The 17,429-nt window shown below is 46.4% G+C and overlaps 1 protein-coding gene across 1 annotated transcript; it reads right to left on the bottom strand.

Annotated features, from left to right (window-relative positions):
* Positions 1-882: 882 nt before the first annotated feature.
* On the bottom strand, positions 883-17,414 carry LOC113517823 (GTPase-GDP dissociation stimulator vimar). The gene is made up of 7 exons (XM_052896022.1): positions 17,242-17,414; positions 16,411-17,166; positions 15,425-15,592; positions 14,190-14,372; positions 13,388-13,654; positions 12,762-12,919; positions 883-6,899 (listed from the first exon to the last, which is right to left on the bottom strand). Exons 1-7 carry the CDS (start codon positions 17,246-17,248, stop codon positions 6,465-6,467), a joined length of 1,974 nt encoding a protein of 657 aa, XP_052751982.1. The 5' UTR covers positions 17,249-17,414; the 3' UTR covers positions 883-6,464.
* Positions 17,415-17,429: the final 15 nt, after the last annotated feature.

The following is a 17,429-nucleotide window of genomic DNA, read 5'->3' as shown; positions in this document are numbered from 1 at the left end:
GCAATAATTTACGTATTTTAGTCGAATAATCTCGGCTAGTTTCGTGGCCTTTTGGGATAGTCATGCACGACTATAAGGCGAGGCCGAGCCTGACTGCGCGCCTCGGTAAGTTCATCCAATAGTTTTTTTTTTTTTTTTTTTTATTGGATAATTTCTATTGGTATACGCTAGCGGGGCACCATTGTTAGATGATAGGTGAGGATGAAAGGACAGGCCAAATAGCCCATCGTGATGAATATACCTGGAATTCAATACGATGGTTTCCAGGGGGGACCACTTAGAGGTCGACCTGACAGGGTATATTGATAGCAATGGGAGTGATAGTCCGCATTATTAACAATCCCTTTCCTTCCTAATATTTCAAGGATGAGATATGGGAGTTAAATTATAAAGTACAGACGCATATATAACAGTTTAGTTTTGTCTTTCAATAGATGTTTTTAGCCAATTGTTTGTACTTTTTTTTTGATGGATGAAAATGGTATGGTAACCCCGCCTGAGCTAACGGGATACGCTGGCGGAGCACCAGTAAAGGGTGATAGATGAGAATGAAAACAGACCAGTTAGCCCATCATGATGGATTCATCAAGAATTAACCATGATAGTTTCCAGGGGGAACCGCAAGGAGGTCGAACTGGTTGGGTATATTGCTATCAATGGGATTCTCAGTTTCCATTACTAACAATCCCTTTCCCCCCGGGATATGGCAGTTAAATTACAAAGTACAAACGCATATATCACAGAGTAGATTTGTTTTGTCTTTCAATGGATCGGATGTTTTTGACCAAGCGTTTGCACTTGTGCGAGACATTTTATCTAAATAATTAATATTAATGTAAAATAGGTATAAAGTTTGAAAATGAAAATCTTTTATATTTGGAATAATTAATATATATTAGCAGAAACCTATTTTTTTTTAACAATATCCTTCGATACATCTCCATCTAGATTTTTCAACATTCTTCGTTCGTTCGATTGAGAATTTTGAACACTTCGATATCAAGTCGAGTTGTTCGCCCACTTGTTTATTCTCTGTAAAATCATGATGGTGTACGCATCGAATAGTAAATCTTGGTCCGTAAAACTATATCAATAAAGTGCATTAACAAGAGTAATACATTAACGCTAGTAAACTATGTGGATGAAGCTCAAAATATTATATTCCCATTATATACTGATAATATATATTTAAGACCATAGCCAGAGGGAGACTGTACAAAAGTCGATTGCTTGGGTACCTCTGTCCCATTCGTGTTTCAACCGTGGAGCAGTTGTGTTTGCATAGCTGTTTCGGTTTGAAGGGTGGGATATGGCGTGAATTTACTGGGTACAGAGGAATAACACCTGAGTCCTCAGGAATGGCAACGTATGTGGGTATCATGGGCGAAACAGTATACTCTGTTATGTCCATGGTACTGCTCATGTGTATAGGCGACGGTTACCACTTTCCATCAGGTGGGCCGTCAGCTTGTTTGCCATTCTAAATTGTATAAAAAAAAGTCATTTTTAAGGGTTGTTATTATGATTAATAGATGTACATACATACATATCTGTCACGTTTGTCTCCCATTAGGGTAGGCAGAAACAATAGATGTCTAAATAATATTTTTAGAATTTTTGTCTGTCCAACTGCATTTTAGCATTATAACAACGGTCGCTCATGATTAAGGATCACGAGTAGATTCCGAAACTAGTCGAGATTTCTCGATCTAATTACACGTAGTTAAATCGGTACTTATTATACTGAAATATACCGTGTGGTCCCGGCATAGAATAGGACATCCCTTGCTTTCTTATGGATATCGTAAGTAAGGAAACTTAATAGTCAAGGAATGTACCGCAACGGTCTTTTTGAAACATCACCAAAACCTAACTGCGGTTGCCAACTCGCCTGCCAAATGTGGCCTCACTCTATTGGGGGCTTTGGCCAGTAGTTCTCATGCTTGGCAGGTGGATTGACAACCGCAGTTAGGTTTTAATGGTGTTTTAAGACGCTGCTGCCCATCTCTCGACTATTACGTTCCACTTGTGAATACTATAATTGACTTTGTCTTTACCATTATTTTTTATAGTAAAACATAAAGTTTTAAGTTTTTTTTTTAAGCTGTTGGTTTTCCTTTAACAGCAAAAAAAAACATACAAATATATTATCAAGATATAATGAGAAGTGTATACCGCGGTATACATTCTTGGAGGCAATATGTCGCCCCCGCAGACGCAATGGTCCTTATTCTAAAACTCCTAAGACTCAATTTATAAGCTTCGATTTTGAACTATTTATTAATAAGTGCACTATCGGATTATCTTATTAAACTTACATATTATAGGCGATATTAAGAGAAAACGTGCTGTGATCCTTGCATAACTTGAACTTTTGTCATATTACATAAATTGAAGGTATTTATATGAAGAAACGCATGAAGAAAAAAATTTTTTACTAATTTTATGCATTCTGATTTTATTTTTGAATTTTTTTTAATCTTTTGTATGGTACATGTATCTTTATCACATTGCTTTTGTATCTATTGCTGTTCGTGTGCTGTAAGTGATGCAAATAAATTATTTATTTACATAAAAAAATTCATTGCAGCGACTATATTTATTATAATTATTCCGATAATGTCCATCATTGACCTTCTACGCTGATGTTTAAAGAGCCACTACATTGACATCATCTGCATCGACAGATTACTTCTATGTCATCCGACGCAAACGGATCGTATCTCTTTTACATTCTTATTAGGTCAAGGTATGCAGGAAAAATTTAAAATATTAACGACACGGTCTTTTAAACCCTAGCCTCATTTAGAGATCGAGGCGGACCGAATGTTTAGGCATATATTAATTACATATAACAGGAATATAAAGTTATTTTATGGGGTGTTGTTACAAATACTATTTAATATAAAATTTATAATATGGAAGCATTTGTAGAACTATATTATGGCAAATCTAATCATATACAAGTGTACAAGTAAAAGGTATAATACATTTTAACAGCATCGCTTCGACACAGTAGTCCGGTGTATTCCAACGTGGGGCCCACGACCCACAGGGCAGCAAATTGATAGTTAGGGGGGGGGGGGATTAAAAATGGACTCGAAGCGATTTTAATACTCTTGCTCCATGCCATTTAAATGCAATGCTACAAGTAGAGAACGGTGCCAAATTTAACAAAAAAAAAGTATATAAAAAAAAATGCTGTAAATCTTTATTAGGTATAATTTAGTTTGATGTTACTAAAATATCAACTGGGCGAATAGAGTCGTCAAGTAAACTTTGTCGGGAAAAAATATGTATGGGGGCATAAACATTTGAGAAATGGTCAAGTGGGGCATGGCACAAAAAGGTTGGGAAACACTGCAGTAGCTTTTTTTATTACAGCACGCTATGACCACACCATCTTGAGCGATATCAGAGGCAATATGATCAATAAAACACGATCAACTAGAGAGACTTTGTACAAAAGTCGTTTGCTTGGGCATCTCTAACCCATTCGTGTTTCAACCGTGAAGCAGTTTTGTTTGCATGGCCGGGTTTCGGTTTAAATTAACAGAGTACAGAGGAATAACATCCGAGTCCTTAAGAATGGCAACGCATGGGGGGTGTCATGGGCGAAACAATATACACTGTTATGTCCATGGTACTGCTAATTGACTTACTCTCAACCGTTGGCTTCACTATGGCGGCTCACGAAATGCTTTTTTACGCTACATTTGAAGGAATCAAGGTTATAAAACGAAGGAAACATTACGAGAAAGGCCATTCCATATTTTTTTTAATCAACTTAGAATGGCAAAGAAGCTGACAGCCCACCTGATGGAAAGTAGTAACCGTCGCCTTTAGACATGAGCAGTACCATGGACATAACAGAGTATACTGTTTCGCCCATGATACCCCCATGCGTTGCCATTGCTGAGCACTCAGGTGTTATTCCTCTGTACCCTGTAAATTCACGCCATATCCCACCCTTCAAACCGAAACACAGCCATGCAAACACAACTGCTTCACGGTGGAAACACGAATGGGACAGAGGTACCCAAGCAAACGACTTTTGTACAAAGTCTCCCTCTGGTGTATTGTTACGGTATAGTCCACATTGTGGTGTAATATCAGAAAGCTTATTAAATTTGACATTTAAGATGTATGCAATATAATACATTTCAGTATAACAAAATTTCAAACGCTTCATGGTAGAACATTGTATGATAATGTATTGTAAGCACTACAAATTAAAGTTGAAATTTGAATGACAAATCGCTTGCTGTGTTGAAGCGGCACTGATACAAATGGCATCCTTAAGGCCGATCTCAGACGAGGCGATCGAATACGACGCTGAAGCATTTATCTACAAATTTGTTGCTGTGAATATTTTTTTTTTTAAATTAGATATTAGAACAAGAAACATATTTTCTAAACTAATTCTTTAAGATTCTTTGATAATAAAGTGGCTGCTTATAGCTTCATATCTAATCGCCTCAACTGTGGCTAAAGCGTATTTACAAAATATTTAAAACGGTGACTTTATTGTACTTTTGAGTATTCCGTCAGTATTGCTGTTTCACTTTTGTTATGTGGTAACACAACCATCAATGAGTGAAAACCATGGATGCTTGATTTGCCTAAGAATTCGATAATGAGTATGTAAGAAGTAATTAATTAAAAATAAACATTTCTGTGAAAGTGTTGACTCTTATCATTTAGTCCTACCGAAGTTCCTCTCTCTCCCTTTGCACATATGAGAGTTGTGTAGTGTCTGTGGTTGTTGTTTAGTGTATGTTATGTAGTGTGTATGTATTGTGTAGTGTATGTGTATGTTGTGTAGTGTATGTGTGTTGTATAAGTGTGTGTTATGTAGTAGTAGTATCATACACTACATACCACACGAATACACTACACACACACATACACTGTGTATGTGTGTGTGTAGTGTAGTCGTGTGTGTTGTGAAATTGTGTGTGGGTTGTGTAGTGTATGTGTGTTGTATAGTGTTTGTATGTTTTTATATTTTGTGTAGTATACACATGTAAGAATAACTCTTAAATGGCATGTGTATAACTTTTAACTGTATAACTTTGACTTGATCATAAATGTTACAGTCATACAATACACACACATCTTCTTCTCACAACAAGTCAAAGTTTCGTGTTTAGTCAAGCATCCAAGTTTTACGGAAAGGAATATGTAATATAATTATAAATAGCTTGTCTGATGTTTGCTGGAATGTACAACAAGTACAGCGAAAACAGAGAGTATCTCAAAAATAACATTCCTATCACTTATCATTAAAACAGTAACATCTCAAAATATGATTAGTCATATCTAAATAAATTGAAGATGAAAGTTTATACAACAGATATTACTGTCCTCCGAATTATCGCTTAACAATTTACATCACGTTTAAATGCAGGAAAATTCTAGCAAAACCACTAATAGTAATTATATTATTAAAATTATGACTAGCTAGAAGTTTAGGAAAGCGATGCTTTATGAAATATATTTAAATAGTTACAATTTAGTATTTAGTTTCGATCAATACACCTTTAGGTAGGTATATGTTTTATAATCATATAATATATTGTGACCTCGTTACAATGTATTAAAGCAAACTTCTTCAGAATAATATAAATAAAAACTACATGAAGTTGAATATTATTGTAAATATGACGACATGTAGTCGATTACTGTAGTTTTATTTTATATTCATGTTTTTTTTATCACTTTTGGTTAATGTACACTAATAATAAAGAAATAAGTGCGCCAACTCTAAACTTCCATTATTTGAATGTAAAAAATCTATAATAATAAAGAATTTTAGAGATACCTTTAATAAATGACAAGCAGAATTGTTCTTACCATACTAAATAAATGTTTTTTTTTTTAAATTTCCCCTAAACAAAAACTGAATAAATGTACAGTACGTCTACACATTTGACAATATGTCTGGAAGAATGTGTAGATATCGCTTTTTTGAAAATGATATTTTCAAAATTAACCGAATGTCACAATCAAATAATAGAAAAAAATATATAGCTAACAAAAAATAATCAATCATCACGCTGCAGTCGATTCTGAGAGGCCAGTTCTTTAAATTTTATATTTTAATTTGTTAGTTTCGTGAAATTACTGTTATATGGACCACCATGAAATAAATTTATAATAATTTCGACTTAAATCTAATAGAAATTTAGTTTATTTTGGTGCTTGGAGTAAAGATTTCGCTGTAAACTCAAATTGAAATATATTAAAAATAGGTTTAAAGAAAGGGTGCTTCAGTATCGACGCCAATGTTACACTCGACAAATATTAGAAAAAAAAAAAATTAAAACAAAATACACAGGCCTTTATCAAATTGGGGCCAATTTTTATTGCGAGTTTCATGCTGTTATTTATTTTTCAGATGAGGTCAAATTACTTCATTGTCTCATCAAATGCTTCTTCCCTTCTCTTCTTATTATCGGAAATTAATCCGACTTGCCATTATCCGAAATGGTGACCACAAGTGCCGCGATGCAAGATTGCAGGTCCTCGTTTAAATCCTTTCTAGAATCCATGAACTTCTGTAAGGACTCGTGGACTTTCGCCTCCTTGTAGTCGAGCCCTATTTCGTTCTTCTTAGACGTTATATCGAGGAATGCGAGCAAATTCTCTGCAACTTCCACTGGCATTTTCGCGCAGTTTGTCTCTATTAATACAGATACGTGTTTACCAATTTCCGACTTTATTAGCTGAGTAATAAAACTCCTTTCGCAATCAAAATCTGATGGCTCTTCTGTTTGGGGGGTGGTTTTCTTAAGTGATTCTATGGCTAGGAGAGTAAGCGCTAGTATGGCCTCATTTTGCATGACAGAGTGAGGTGCCACTAACATGTTCACCAAACTTGCCACACAACCATCCACCTGGAAGATAAATTGATGTCAAATCAAGTAAATGTAATTAAGATATGTCTATTTTTACATGTATAAGGAGAAATTGACTTTACTGTGTTTGTACGTAAGTTTAAAAAATAAGGTATGAGAATGTTGATGATACAGTATTTAAAATATGCTATGTTTCTATGTTAATTTTATTATTATTATTATATCAGCTTCCACGCGTTCCACACTCGTAGATTGGTCTGAAAGGGTATAATTTCTTTTCCGCCAGACTGGTGGAAATGGTTTTTTAATAAATGAAAATGGCGAAGCTGGCGCGCGGCCCAGGCCAGCAGGCGCGGCGCCTCGGCCGCCGCCGCCGCGCCACGCTCTCTGCCGACACAACGCCACCACGCACACTGCACACTGCACACTGCACACTGCACACTACAGTACGACACACTCTACTAGACAGACTGACAGTGGAGTACCTGCAGCAGCGCGGGCGGCGGGCGGCGCAGCTGGCGCGCGGCCCAGGCCAGCAGGCGCGGCGCCTCGGCCGCCGCCGCCGCGCCACGCTCTCTGCCGACACAACGCCACCACGCACACTGCACACTGCACACTGCACACTGCACACTACACACTCTACTAGACAGACTGACAGTGGAGTACCTGCAGCAGCGCGGGCGGCGGGCGGCGCAGCTGGCGCGCGGCCCAGGCCAGCAGGCGCGGCGCCTCGGCCGCCGCCGCCGCGCCACGCTCTCTGCCGACACAACGCCACCACGCACACTGCACACTGCACACTGCACACTGCACACTACACACTCTACTAGACAGACTGACAGTGGAGTACCTGCAGCAGCGCGGGCGGCGGGCGGCGCAGCTGGCGCGCGGCCCAGGCCAGCAGGCGCGGCGCCTCGGCCGCCGCCGCCGCGCCACGCTCTCTGCCGACACAACGCCACCACGCACACTGCACACTGCACACTGCACACTGCACACTGCACACTACACACTCTACTAGACAGACTGACAGTGGAGTACCTGCAGCAGCGCGGGCGGCGGGCGGCGCAGCTGGCGCGCGGCCCAGGCCAGCAGGCGCGGCGCCTCGGCCGCCGCCGCCGCGCCACGCTCTCTGCCGACACAACGCCACCACGCACACTGCACACTGCACACTGCACACTGCACACTACACACTCTACTAGACAGACTGACAGTGGAGTACCTGCAGCAGCGCGGGCGGCGGGCGGCGCAGCTGGCGCGCGGCCCAGGCCAGCAGGCGCGGCGCCTCGGCCGCCGCCGCCGCGCCACGCTCTCTGCCGACACAACGCCACCACGCACACTGCACACTGCACACTGCACACTGCACACTACACACTCTACTAGACAGACTGACAGTGGAGTACCTGCAGCAGCGCGGGCGGCGGGCGGCGCAGCTGGCGCGCGGCCCAGGCCAGCAGGCGCGGCGCCTCGGCCGCCGCCGCCGCGCCACGCTCTCTGCCGACACAACGCCACCACGCACACTGCACACTGCACACTGCACACTGCACACTGCACACTACACACTCTACTAGACAGACTGACAGTGGAGTACCTGCAGCAGCGCGGGCGGCGGGCGGCGCAGCTGGCGCGCGGCCCAGGCCAGCAGGCGCGGCGCCTCGGCCGCCGCCGCCGCGCCACGCTCTCTGCCGACACAACGCCACCACGCACACTGCACACTGCACACTGCACACTACACACTCTCACTAGACCGACTGACAGTGGAGTACCTGCAGCAGCGCGGGCGGCGGGCGGCGCAGCTGGCGCGCGGCCCAGGCCAGCAGGCGCGGCGCCTCGGCCGCCGCCGCCGCGCCACGCTCTCTGCCGACACAACGCCACCACGCACACTGCACACTGCACACTGCACACTGCACACTACACACTACACACTCTACTAGACAGACTGACAGTGGAGTACCTGCAGCAGCGCGGGCGGCGGGCGGCGCAGCTGGCGCGCGGCCCAGGCCAGCAGGCGCGGCGCCTCGGCCGCCGCCGCCGCGCCACGCTCTCTGCCGACACAACGCCACCACGCACACTGCACACACTGCACACTACACACTCTACTAGACAGACTGACAGTGGAGTACCTGCAGCAGCGCGGGCGGCGGGCGGCGCAGCTGGCGCGCGGCCCAGGCCAGCAGGCGCGGCGCCTCGGCCGCCGCCGCCGCGCCACGCTCTCTGCCGACACAACGCCACCACGCACACTGCACACTGCACACTGCACACTGCACACTACACACTCTACTAGACAGACTGACAGTGGAGTACCTGCAGCAGCGCGGGCGGCGGGCGGCGCAGCTGGCGCGCGGCCCAGGCCAGCAGGCGCGGCGCCTCGGCCGCCGCCGCCGCGCCACGCTCTCTGCCGACACAACGCCACCACGCACACTGCACACTGCACACTGCACACTGCACACTACACACTCTACTAGACAGACTGACAGTGGAGTACCTGCAGCAGCGCGGGCGGCGGGCGGCGCAGCTGGCGCGCGGCCCAGGCCAGCAGGCGCGGCGCCTCGGCCGCCGCCGCCGCGCCACGCTCTCTGCCGACACAACGCCACCACGCACACTGCACACTGCACACTGCACACTACACACTCTACTAGACAGACTGACAGTGGAGTACCTGCAGCAGCGCGGGCGGCGGGCGGCGCAGCTGGCGCGCGGCCCAGGCCAGCAGGCGCGGCGCCTCGGCCGCCGCCGCCGCGCCACGCTCTCTGCCGACACAACGCCACCACGCACACTGCACACTGCACACTGCACACTGCACACTACACACTCTACTAGACAGACTGACAGTGGAGTACCTGCAGCAGCGCGGGCGGCGGGCGGCGCAGCTGGCGCGCGGCCCAGGCCAGCAGGCGCGGCGCCTCGGCCGCCGCCGCCGCGCCACGCTCTCTGCCGACACAACGCCACCACGCACACTGCACACTGCACACTGCACACTGCACACTGCACACTACACACTCTACTAGACAGACTGACAGTGGAGTACCTGCAGCAGCGCGGGCGGCGGGCGGCGCAGCTGGCGCGCGGCCCAGGCCAGCAGGCGCGGCGCCTCGGCCGCCGCCGCCGCGCCACGCTCTCTGCCGACACAACGCCACCACGCACACTGCACACTGCACACTGCACACTACACACTCTACTAGACAGACTGACAGTGGAGTACCTGCAGCAGCGCGGGCGGCGGGCGGCGCAGCTGGCGCGCGGCCCAGGCCAGCAGGCGCGGCGCCTCGGCCGCCGCCGCCGCGCCACGCTCTCTGCCGACACAACGCCACCACGCACACTGCACACTGCACACTGCACACTGCACACTACACACTACACACTCTACTAGACAGACTGACAGTGGAGTACCTGCAGCAGCGCGGGCGGCGGGCGGCGCAGCTGGCGCGCGGCCCAGGCCAGCAGGCGCGGCGCCTCGGCCGCCGCCGCCGCGCCACGCTCTCTGCCGACACAACGCCACCACGCACACTGCACACTGCACACTACACCACACGACACACTCTAATAGACAGACTGACAGTGGAGTACCTGCAGCAGCGCGGGCGGCGGGCGGCGCAGCTGGCGCGCGGCCCAGGCCAGCAGGCGCGGCGCCTCGGCCGCCGCCGCCGCGCCACGCTCTCTGCCGACACAACGCCACCACGCACACTGCACACTGCACACTGCACACTGCACACTACACACTCTACTAGACAGACTGACAGTGGAGTACCTGCAGCAGCGCGGGCGGCGGGCGGCGCAGCTGGCGCGCGGCCCAGGCCAGCAGGCGCGGCGCCTCGGCCGCCGCCGCCGCGCCACGCTCTCTGCCGACACAACGCCACCACGCACACTGCACACTGCACACTGCACACTGCACACTACACACTCTACTAGACAGACTGACAGTGGAGTACCTGCAGCAGCGCGGGCGGCGGGCGGCGCAGCTGGCGCGCGGCCCAGGCCAGCAGGCGCGGCGCCTCGGCCGCCGCCGCCGCGCCACGCTCTCTGCCGACACAACGCCACCACGCACACTGCACACTGCACACTGCACACTGCACACTACACACTCTACTAGACAGACTGACAGTGGAGTACCTGCAGCAGCGCGGGCGGCGGGCGGCGCAGCTGGCGCGCGGCCCAGGCCAGCAGGCGCGGCGCCTCGGCCGCCGCCGCCGCGCCACGCTCTCTGCCGACACAACGCCACCACGCACACTGCACACTGCACACTGCACACTGCACACTGCACACTACACACTCTACTAGACAGACTGACAGTGGAGTACCTGCAGCAGCGCGGGCGGCGGGCGGCGCAGCTGGCGCGCGGCCCAGGCCAGCAGGCGCGGCGCCTCGGCCGCCGCCGCCGCGCCACGCTCTCTGCCGACACAACGCCACCACGCACACTGCACACTGCACACTACACACTCTACTAGACAGACTGACAGTGGAGTACCTGCAGCAGCGCGGGCGGCGGGCGGCGCAGCTGGCGCGCGGCCCAGGCCAGCAGGCGCGGCGCCTCGGCCGCCGCCGCCGCGCCACGCTCTCTGCCGACACAACGCCACCACGCACACTGCACACTGCACACTGCACACTGCACACTACACACTCTACTAGACAGACTGACAGTGGAGTACCTGCAGCAGCGCGGGCGGCGGGCGGCGCAGCTGGCGCGCGGCCCAGGCCAGCAGGCGCGGCGCCTCGGCCGCCGCCGCCGCGCCACGCTCTCTGCCGACACAACGCCACCACGCACACTGCACACTGCACACTGCACACTGCACACTACACACTCTACTAGACAGACTGACAGTGGAGTACCTGCAGCAGCGCGGGCGGCGGGCGGCGCAGCTGGCGCGCGGCCCAGGCCAGCAGGCGCGGCGCCTCGGCCGCCGCCGCCGCGCCACGCTCTCTGCCGACACAACGCCACCACGCACACTGCACACTGCACACTGCACACTGCACACTACACACTCTACTAGACAGACTGACAGTGGAGTACCTGCAGCAGCGCGGGCGGCGGGCGGCGCAGCTGGCGCGCGGCCCAGGCCAGCAGGCGCGGCGCCTCGGCCGCCGCCGCCGCGCCACGCTCTCTGCCGACACAACGCCACCACGCACACTGCACACTGCACACTGCACACTACACACTCTACTAGACAGACTGACAGTGGAGTACCTGCAGCAGCGCGGGCGGCGGGCGGCGCAGCTGGCGCGCGGCCCAGGCCAGCAGGCGCGGCGCCTCGGCCGCCGCCGCCGCGCCACGCTCTCTGCCGACACAACGCCACCACGCACACTGCACACTGCACACTGCACACTGCACACACACACTCTACTAGACAGACTGACAGTGGAGTACCTGCAGCAGCGCGGGCGGCGGGCGGCGCAGCTGGCGCGCGGCCCAGGCCAGCAGGCGCGGCGCCTCGGCCGCCGCCGCCGCGCCACGCTCTCTGCCGACACAACGCCACCACGCACACTGCACACTGCACACTGCACACTGCACACTACACACTCTACTAGACAGACTGACAGTGGAGTACCTGCAGCAGCGCGGGCGGCGGGCGGCGCAGCTGGCGCGCGGCCCAGGCCAGCAGGCGCGGCGCCTCGGCCGCCGCCGCCGCGCCACGCTCTCTGCCGACACAACGCCACCACGCACACTGCACACTGCACACTGCACACTGCACACTGCACACTACACACTCTACTAGACAGACTGACAGTGGAGTACCTGCAGCAGCGCGGGCGGCGGGCGGCGCAGCTGGCGCGCGGCCCAGGCCAGCAGGCGCGGCGCCTCGGCCCGCCGCCGCGCGCGCCACGCTCTCTGCCGACACAACGCCACCACGCACACTGCACACTGCACACTGCACACTACACACTCTACTAGACAGACTGACAGTGGAGTACCTGCAGCAGCGCGGGCGGCGGGCGGCGCAGCTGGCGCGCGGCCCAGGCCAGCAGGCGCGGCGCCTCGGCCGCCGCCGCCGCGCCCGCGCCGGCGCCCGCCCAGCGCGCCGCCGCCGCCAGTGCCGCGCGCCGCGCCGCCACCTGCCGCGCCACGCTCTCTGCCGACACAACACCATGACGCACACTATACTCCACACGCAACAGGCAACTATGGAGTTCCGCAGGGCACACTACTAGGTCCCGTGCTTACTTTCTATACAAACAAAGTTATTAGATCCAAATATAACTAGACAGCGTGAATTTAACGAATTAAAGTGATAGCACTTGTAAAAAATAAAGGTAAAGCAATTAGTTTAATAAATTATCAGTACAAGTGTTTCTGAAAAAGATCTCTTGCAGCTAACCCGATACAGTGAAGGAGAAAATGATTAGCAAAAATTTGTCATGAAGACAACTTCCAAATAAAGTAGAGATAATTATTGAATACGAAAAATGAACGAAAAATTTTATTGTCCCATTATAATATATAAATATTTTAAAATGATTACAGTATCTTAAAGACATTTGGTTGAATTCATTAAGTATTCTTTGATCAGTCTTACACATAATAGAGAGAGAACACCTACCTTGCCCATCCACCAACATCCGTATCGCAGCGAGCAGTTTATAGGCAACGTGATGATCTTCTACGTGCGGGAGAGCGTCCAGTAATATGGGCGCAGCCCTACCCTGTGCCGCCACCACCCTCTTGTTGGCGACAGGCACAGACAAGTTCCTAAGGGCCGACAAGACCGCACGCTGGATTTTAGTCACTGTTACCGAGTCAATAGGGTGCACAGATTCTGGTTCCTTTTGCATTTTCTGACTAAAACCATTGTATACCTCAAACAAATCTGAAAAAAAAAATTAAGATTATGAATTGAATATAATAGCTACTACATAAAATCTAGATTGTGTGCACCGCGTAGGTCCCGGAATAGAATAGGCCACTCCTTCCATTCTCGTGGGTGTCACAAAAGGCAACTGAGGGAAGTTATGGTTGAGGGATGGGCAACAGTGTACCTCTTAAAAAATCACCAAAGTCTGCGGTTGCCAACCCACTTGCCAAGCATGGTAACTACTGGCTAAACTTCGCCAATTATGGGGGAGGTCTATGTTCAGCAGTGGACAATTAATGGAGGATATGGTATGGTATGGTAAAATTTAGATTAAGGTTAATTGAGTAATACTGAAATGCTTTTTATTTTACTTTTCCTACTCCTTGCTTAGTATTATTAAAAAAAAAGCTGCATAATTAAAAAGATAATCCCCTACCCCACTATCAGATATACAATAATATAAAATTATATGGCTAACAATTTTTTTTAAAAGTACCACATGAAGTTAGTAAAATACCTAATTACAGTTGTCTATCAAAATTATATTTACCAAGTAATTTATCATAGATTTTGTCCTCCATCATTTGTCTGCAGTAGTCATCTTGTCTCGCAAAATTTCCTATCGCAAGCACAGCAGTTGTGAGTAGGTCATAGTTTGACGATTCCAGCCATTTCACCATTGTGAGATATACTTCTCCAACGCCATTGTTGTACAGTATATGCATTGCTTCATCTGAAATAACAAATATAGTATATTTTACCAGAGGGAGACTTTATACAAAAGTCGATTGCTTCGGTACCTCTGTCCTATTCGTGTTTCAACCGTGAAGCAGTTGTGTTTACATAGCTGTGTTTCAGTTTGAAGGGTGAGATATGGCGTGAATTTATTGGGTACAGAGGAATAACACCTGAGTCCTCAGGAATGGCAACGCATAGGGGTTATCATGGGCAAAACAGTATGCTCTGTTATGTCCATGGCACTGCCACTGACGGTTGCTATTTTCCATCAGGTGGGCCGTCAGATTGTTTGCCATTCTAAGTTGTATAAAAAAAAATTAACTTTGGTTTGAGGTCGTACAGAACAGTAAGTTTTGAAAGATGAGGAAGACCCATGCCCAGCATCAAGGGTTAATAATAGATATAGTATTATCATCATATCTGAACTGTAGCAACATGAATTTTATTTATTAATTGACCTGACTTTATGGACACTCATAGATATTATAGATAGATATAGATATTATACAGATATTATATATATATTATACAGATATTATATAGATATTATATAGATATTATACAGATATTATATAGATATTATATAGATATTATACAGATATTATATAGACATTATATAGATATTATATAGATATTATACAGATATTATATAGATATTATACAGATATTATATAGATATTATACAGATATTATATAGATATTATACAGATATTATATAGATATTATACAGATATTATATAGACATTATATAGATATTATACAGATATTATACAGATATTATATAGATATTATACAGATATTATATAGATATTATACAGATATTATATAGATATTATACAGATATTGTATAGATATTATACAGATATTATACTGATATTATACAGATATTATATAGATATTATATAGATATTATATAGATATTATACAGATATTATATAGATATTATACAGATATTGTATAGATATTATACAGATATTAGATATAGACTCATATAGACATAGGAATTGAACAATACAGTTAAATAATTTTCTATTGAAATTTTCTTACCTCCAGTCAATACAATGATGATAAGATCACAAGCCTGCTTCAGTATAGCGACAACTTCATAGTCATCCGCATTTAAATCTCCTGCATCGTGCTTTTGCACCAGCTGTTCTAACCGTGTGCAGACCAGTTGTAAACCACTTTCTTTTGCTAGTAATGTTTTAACTGAATCTGTAATTTTAATAAAAAAAATTCTTGTTATATTATATTTTGTAATCGTAAAGTTTAGAGAAAAAGGGGAGATTGTTAGCAATGAAGACTAGCAGGTCTATTGCTAGTAATATGCTTTATTAGCAAATCCCCCTGGAAGCCATCTTGATTATTTTTTTATGAATTTGTCACTATGAGCCAACTGTCCTGCCTTTTCATTCTTACCTATCATCTCTTACTGGTGCCCTGTCAGCATAGACAGGATTTACCATTCTATTAATAGCAATTAAAAATATGGGGGCAAAGGGATTGTTAATAATAGAGACTAAGAATCCCATTGTTAGCAATATACTCAACCAGGTCAACCTCCTCGTGGTTCCCCCTGGGAACTATCATTGTTTATTCCTGATGAATTCATCATGATGGGCTAACTGGCCTGTTTTCATTCTCATCTATCACCTTTCATTGGTGCTCCGCCAGTGTATCCCGTTAGCACTAAAAGGTTTGTTAATAAAATATATAATAATTAATAATTATGCATCTAATCTCATAATTATTTCTAATAATAATAAATTTGTCTGAAAAGAGTAACAATGAAGTCTTCTCAACAATTCTTCGCAGTTAACTTCCTCCTAAATATTTATTTATTTAAATTTTAATACACAATTATATAAGTGTACTTATAACGGACTTAACATCTCACTGCATTCACTACCAGTCTGCCATAATGCAAAAAGAGTATTAAGTAAGTGGTGGATTAAATATAATTATTAAAATACTAAAGTAAGTGCAATTTAAGTAATATATTTGTATTTAAATTTCTAATTTGATTGACTTACCATGTTCAGCCTGCACATGTAAATGTTCCAAGCACAACTCTGATATCTCAACATTAGTAGTCTCCCGCAGTACATCAAGAACAGCTTTATTGACATACTCCTCAAATAGATACTCTGGGTTATTATCATTTATAATACTCAAAACAAACAGTGCTGTCAATACCATATCATCATTCATATCATCCTTCTCAAGTTCTAACACTAATATTTTATGTAACAACTCAATCAAGCCCTCTTGTACAATTGATTCTGAGAACTGTGCTCCGCCGATAGCAAAATTCTGAAACATTTTGGTACCATAAACTTTGACATCTTCAAAATCACCTCCCTTTTCTATAGCTTGTTTTAATGATTTTATTATTATGGAAACACCATTGTAATCAAGAATAATCTTTCTCGATGTATCACAATTACAACACAGATTGCCTAAAGCTCGACAGCACTGTTTCAGGAGCTCTGTTTTGTCAGAATTAATTTCTTTCTTCAATATGTCTATAATAGGTTCTATTACTTCTTTTTGAGCATATACTTTCCTTTTATCTTCACATTTAGCGAGTTCAGACACAGCCTGGACACTAAGAAGAACAATTTCTTGATCACTGCTGAGCAGTAAAGTTTTCAAACATGAAGATACATTGTATTCATAGTCTTTGCCGGTTGCAATAATATGGTTAAGTTTCGCTTTTAAATCGTTTACATTTGTAATACTTTGAATGACCAAGGTCTCAAAAGAGGTAGATTTCTTTGCTGAAGTACCTAAAACATGGTTGATACAATTAATTTCTAGAATTATAAGACAGTGAAAATCTGGCCAATGCATCGTATACTCACCATCCATGCTGATAGGAACTATAAATTATTGATAGATCCAGAATTATATAAATAGATTAAAGGTAATGGGGTAATTTGCTCATAGTTGTAATTTATGAATTTAATAGATAAATAACGCAGAAATTGCAAAGAAACAGAAATAGTAAAATTATCAGACAAATGACAAATAGGTAATCAATGCTAGGAAT

Source organism: Galleria mellonella, unplaced genomic scaffold (genome assembly GCF_026898425.1).
Source record: "Galleria mellonella isolate WM207_F2 unplaced genomic scaffold, CSIRO_AGI_GalMel_v1 utg117, whole genome shotgun sequence".
NCBI classification, from domain to species: Eukaryota; Metazoa; Arthropoda; class Insecta; order Lepidoptera; family Pyralidae; genus Galleria; species Galleria mellonella.
Note: the sequence above shows the minus strand (reverse complement) of the source record. Positions and strands in the feature narration are given on the sequence as shown.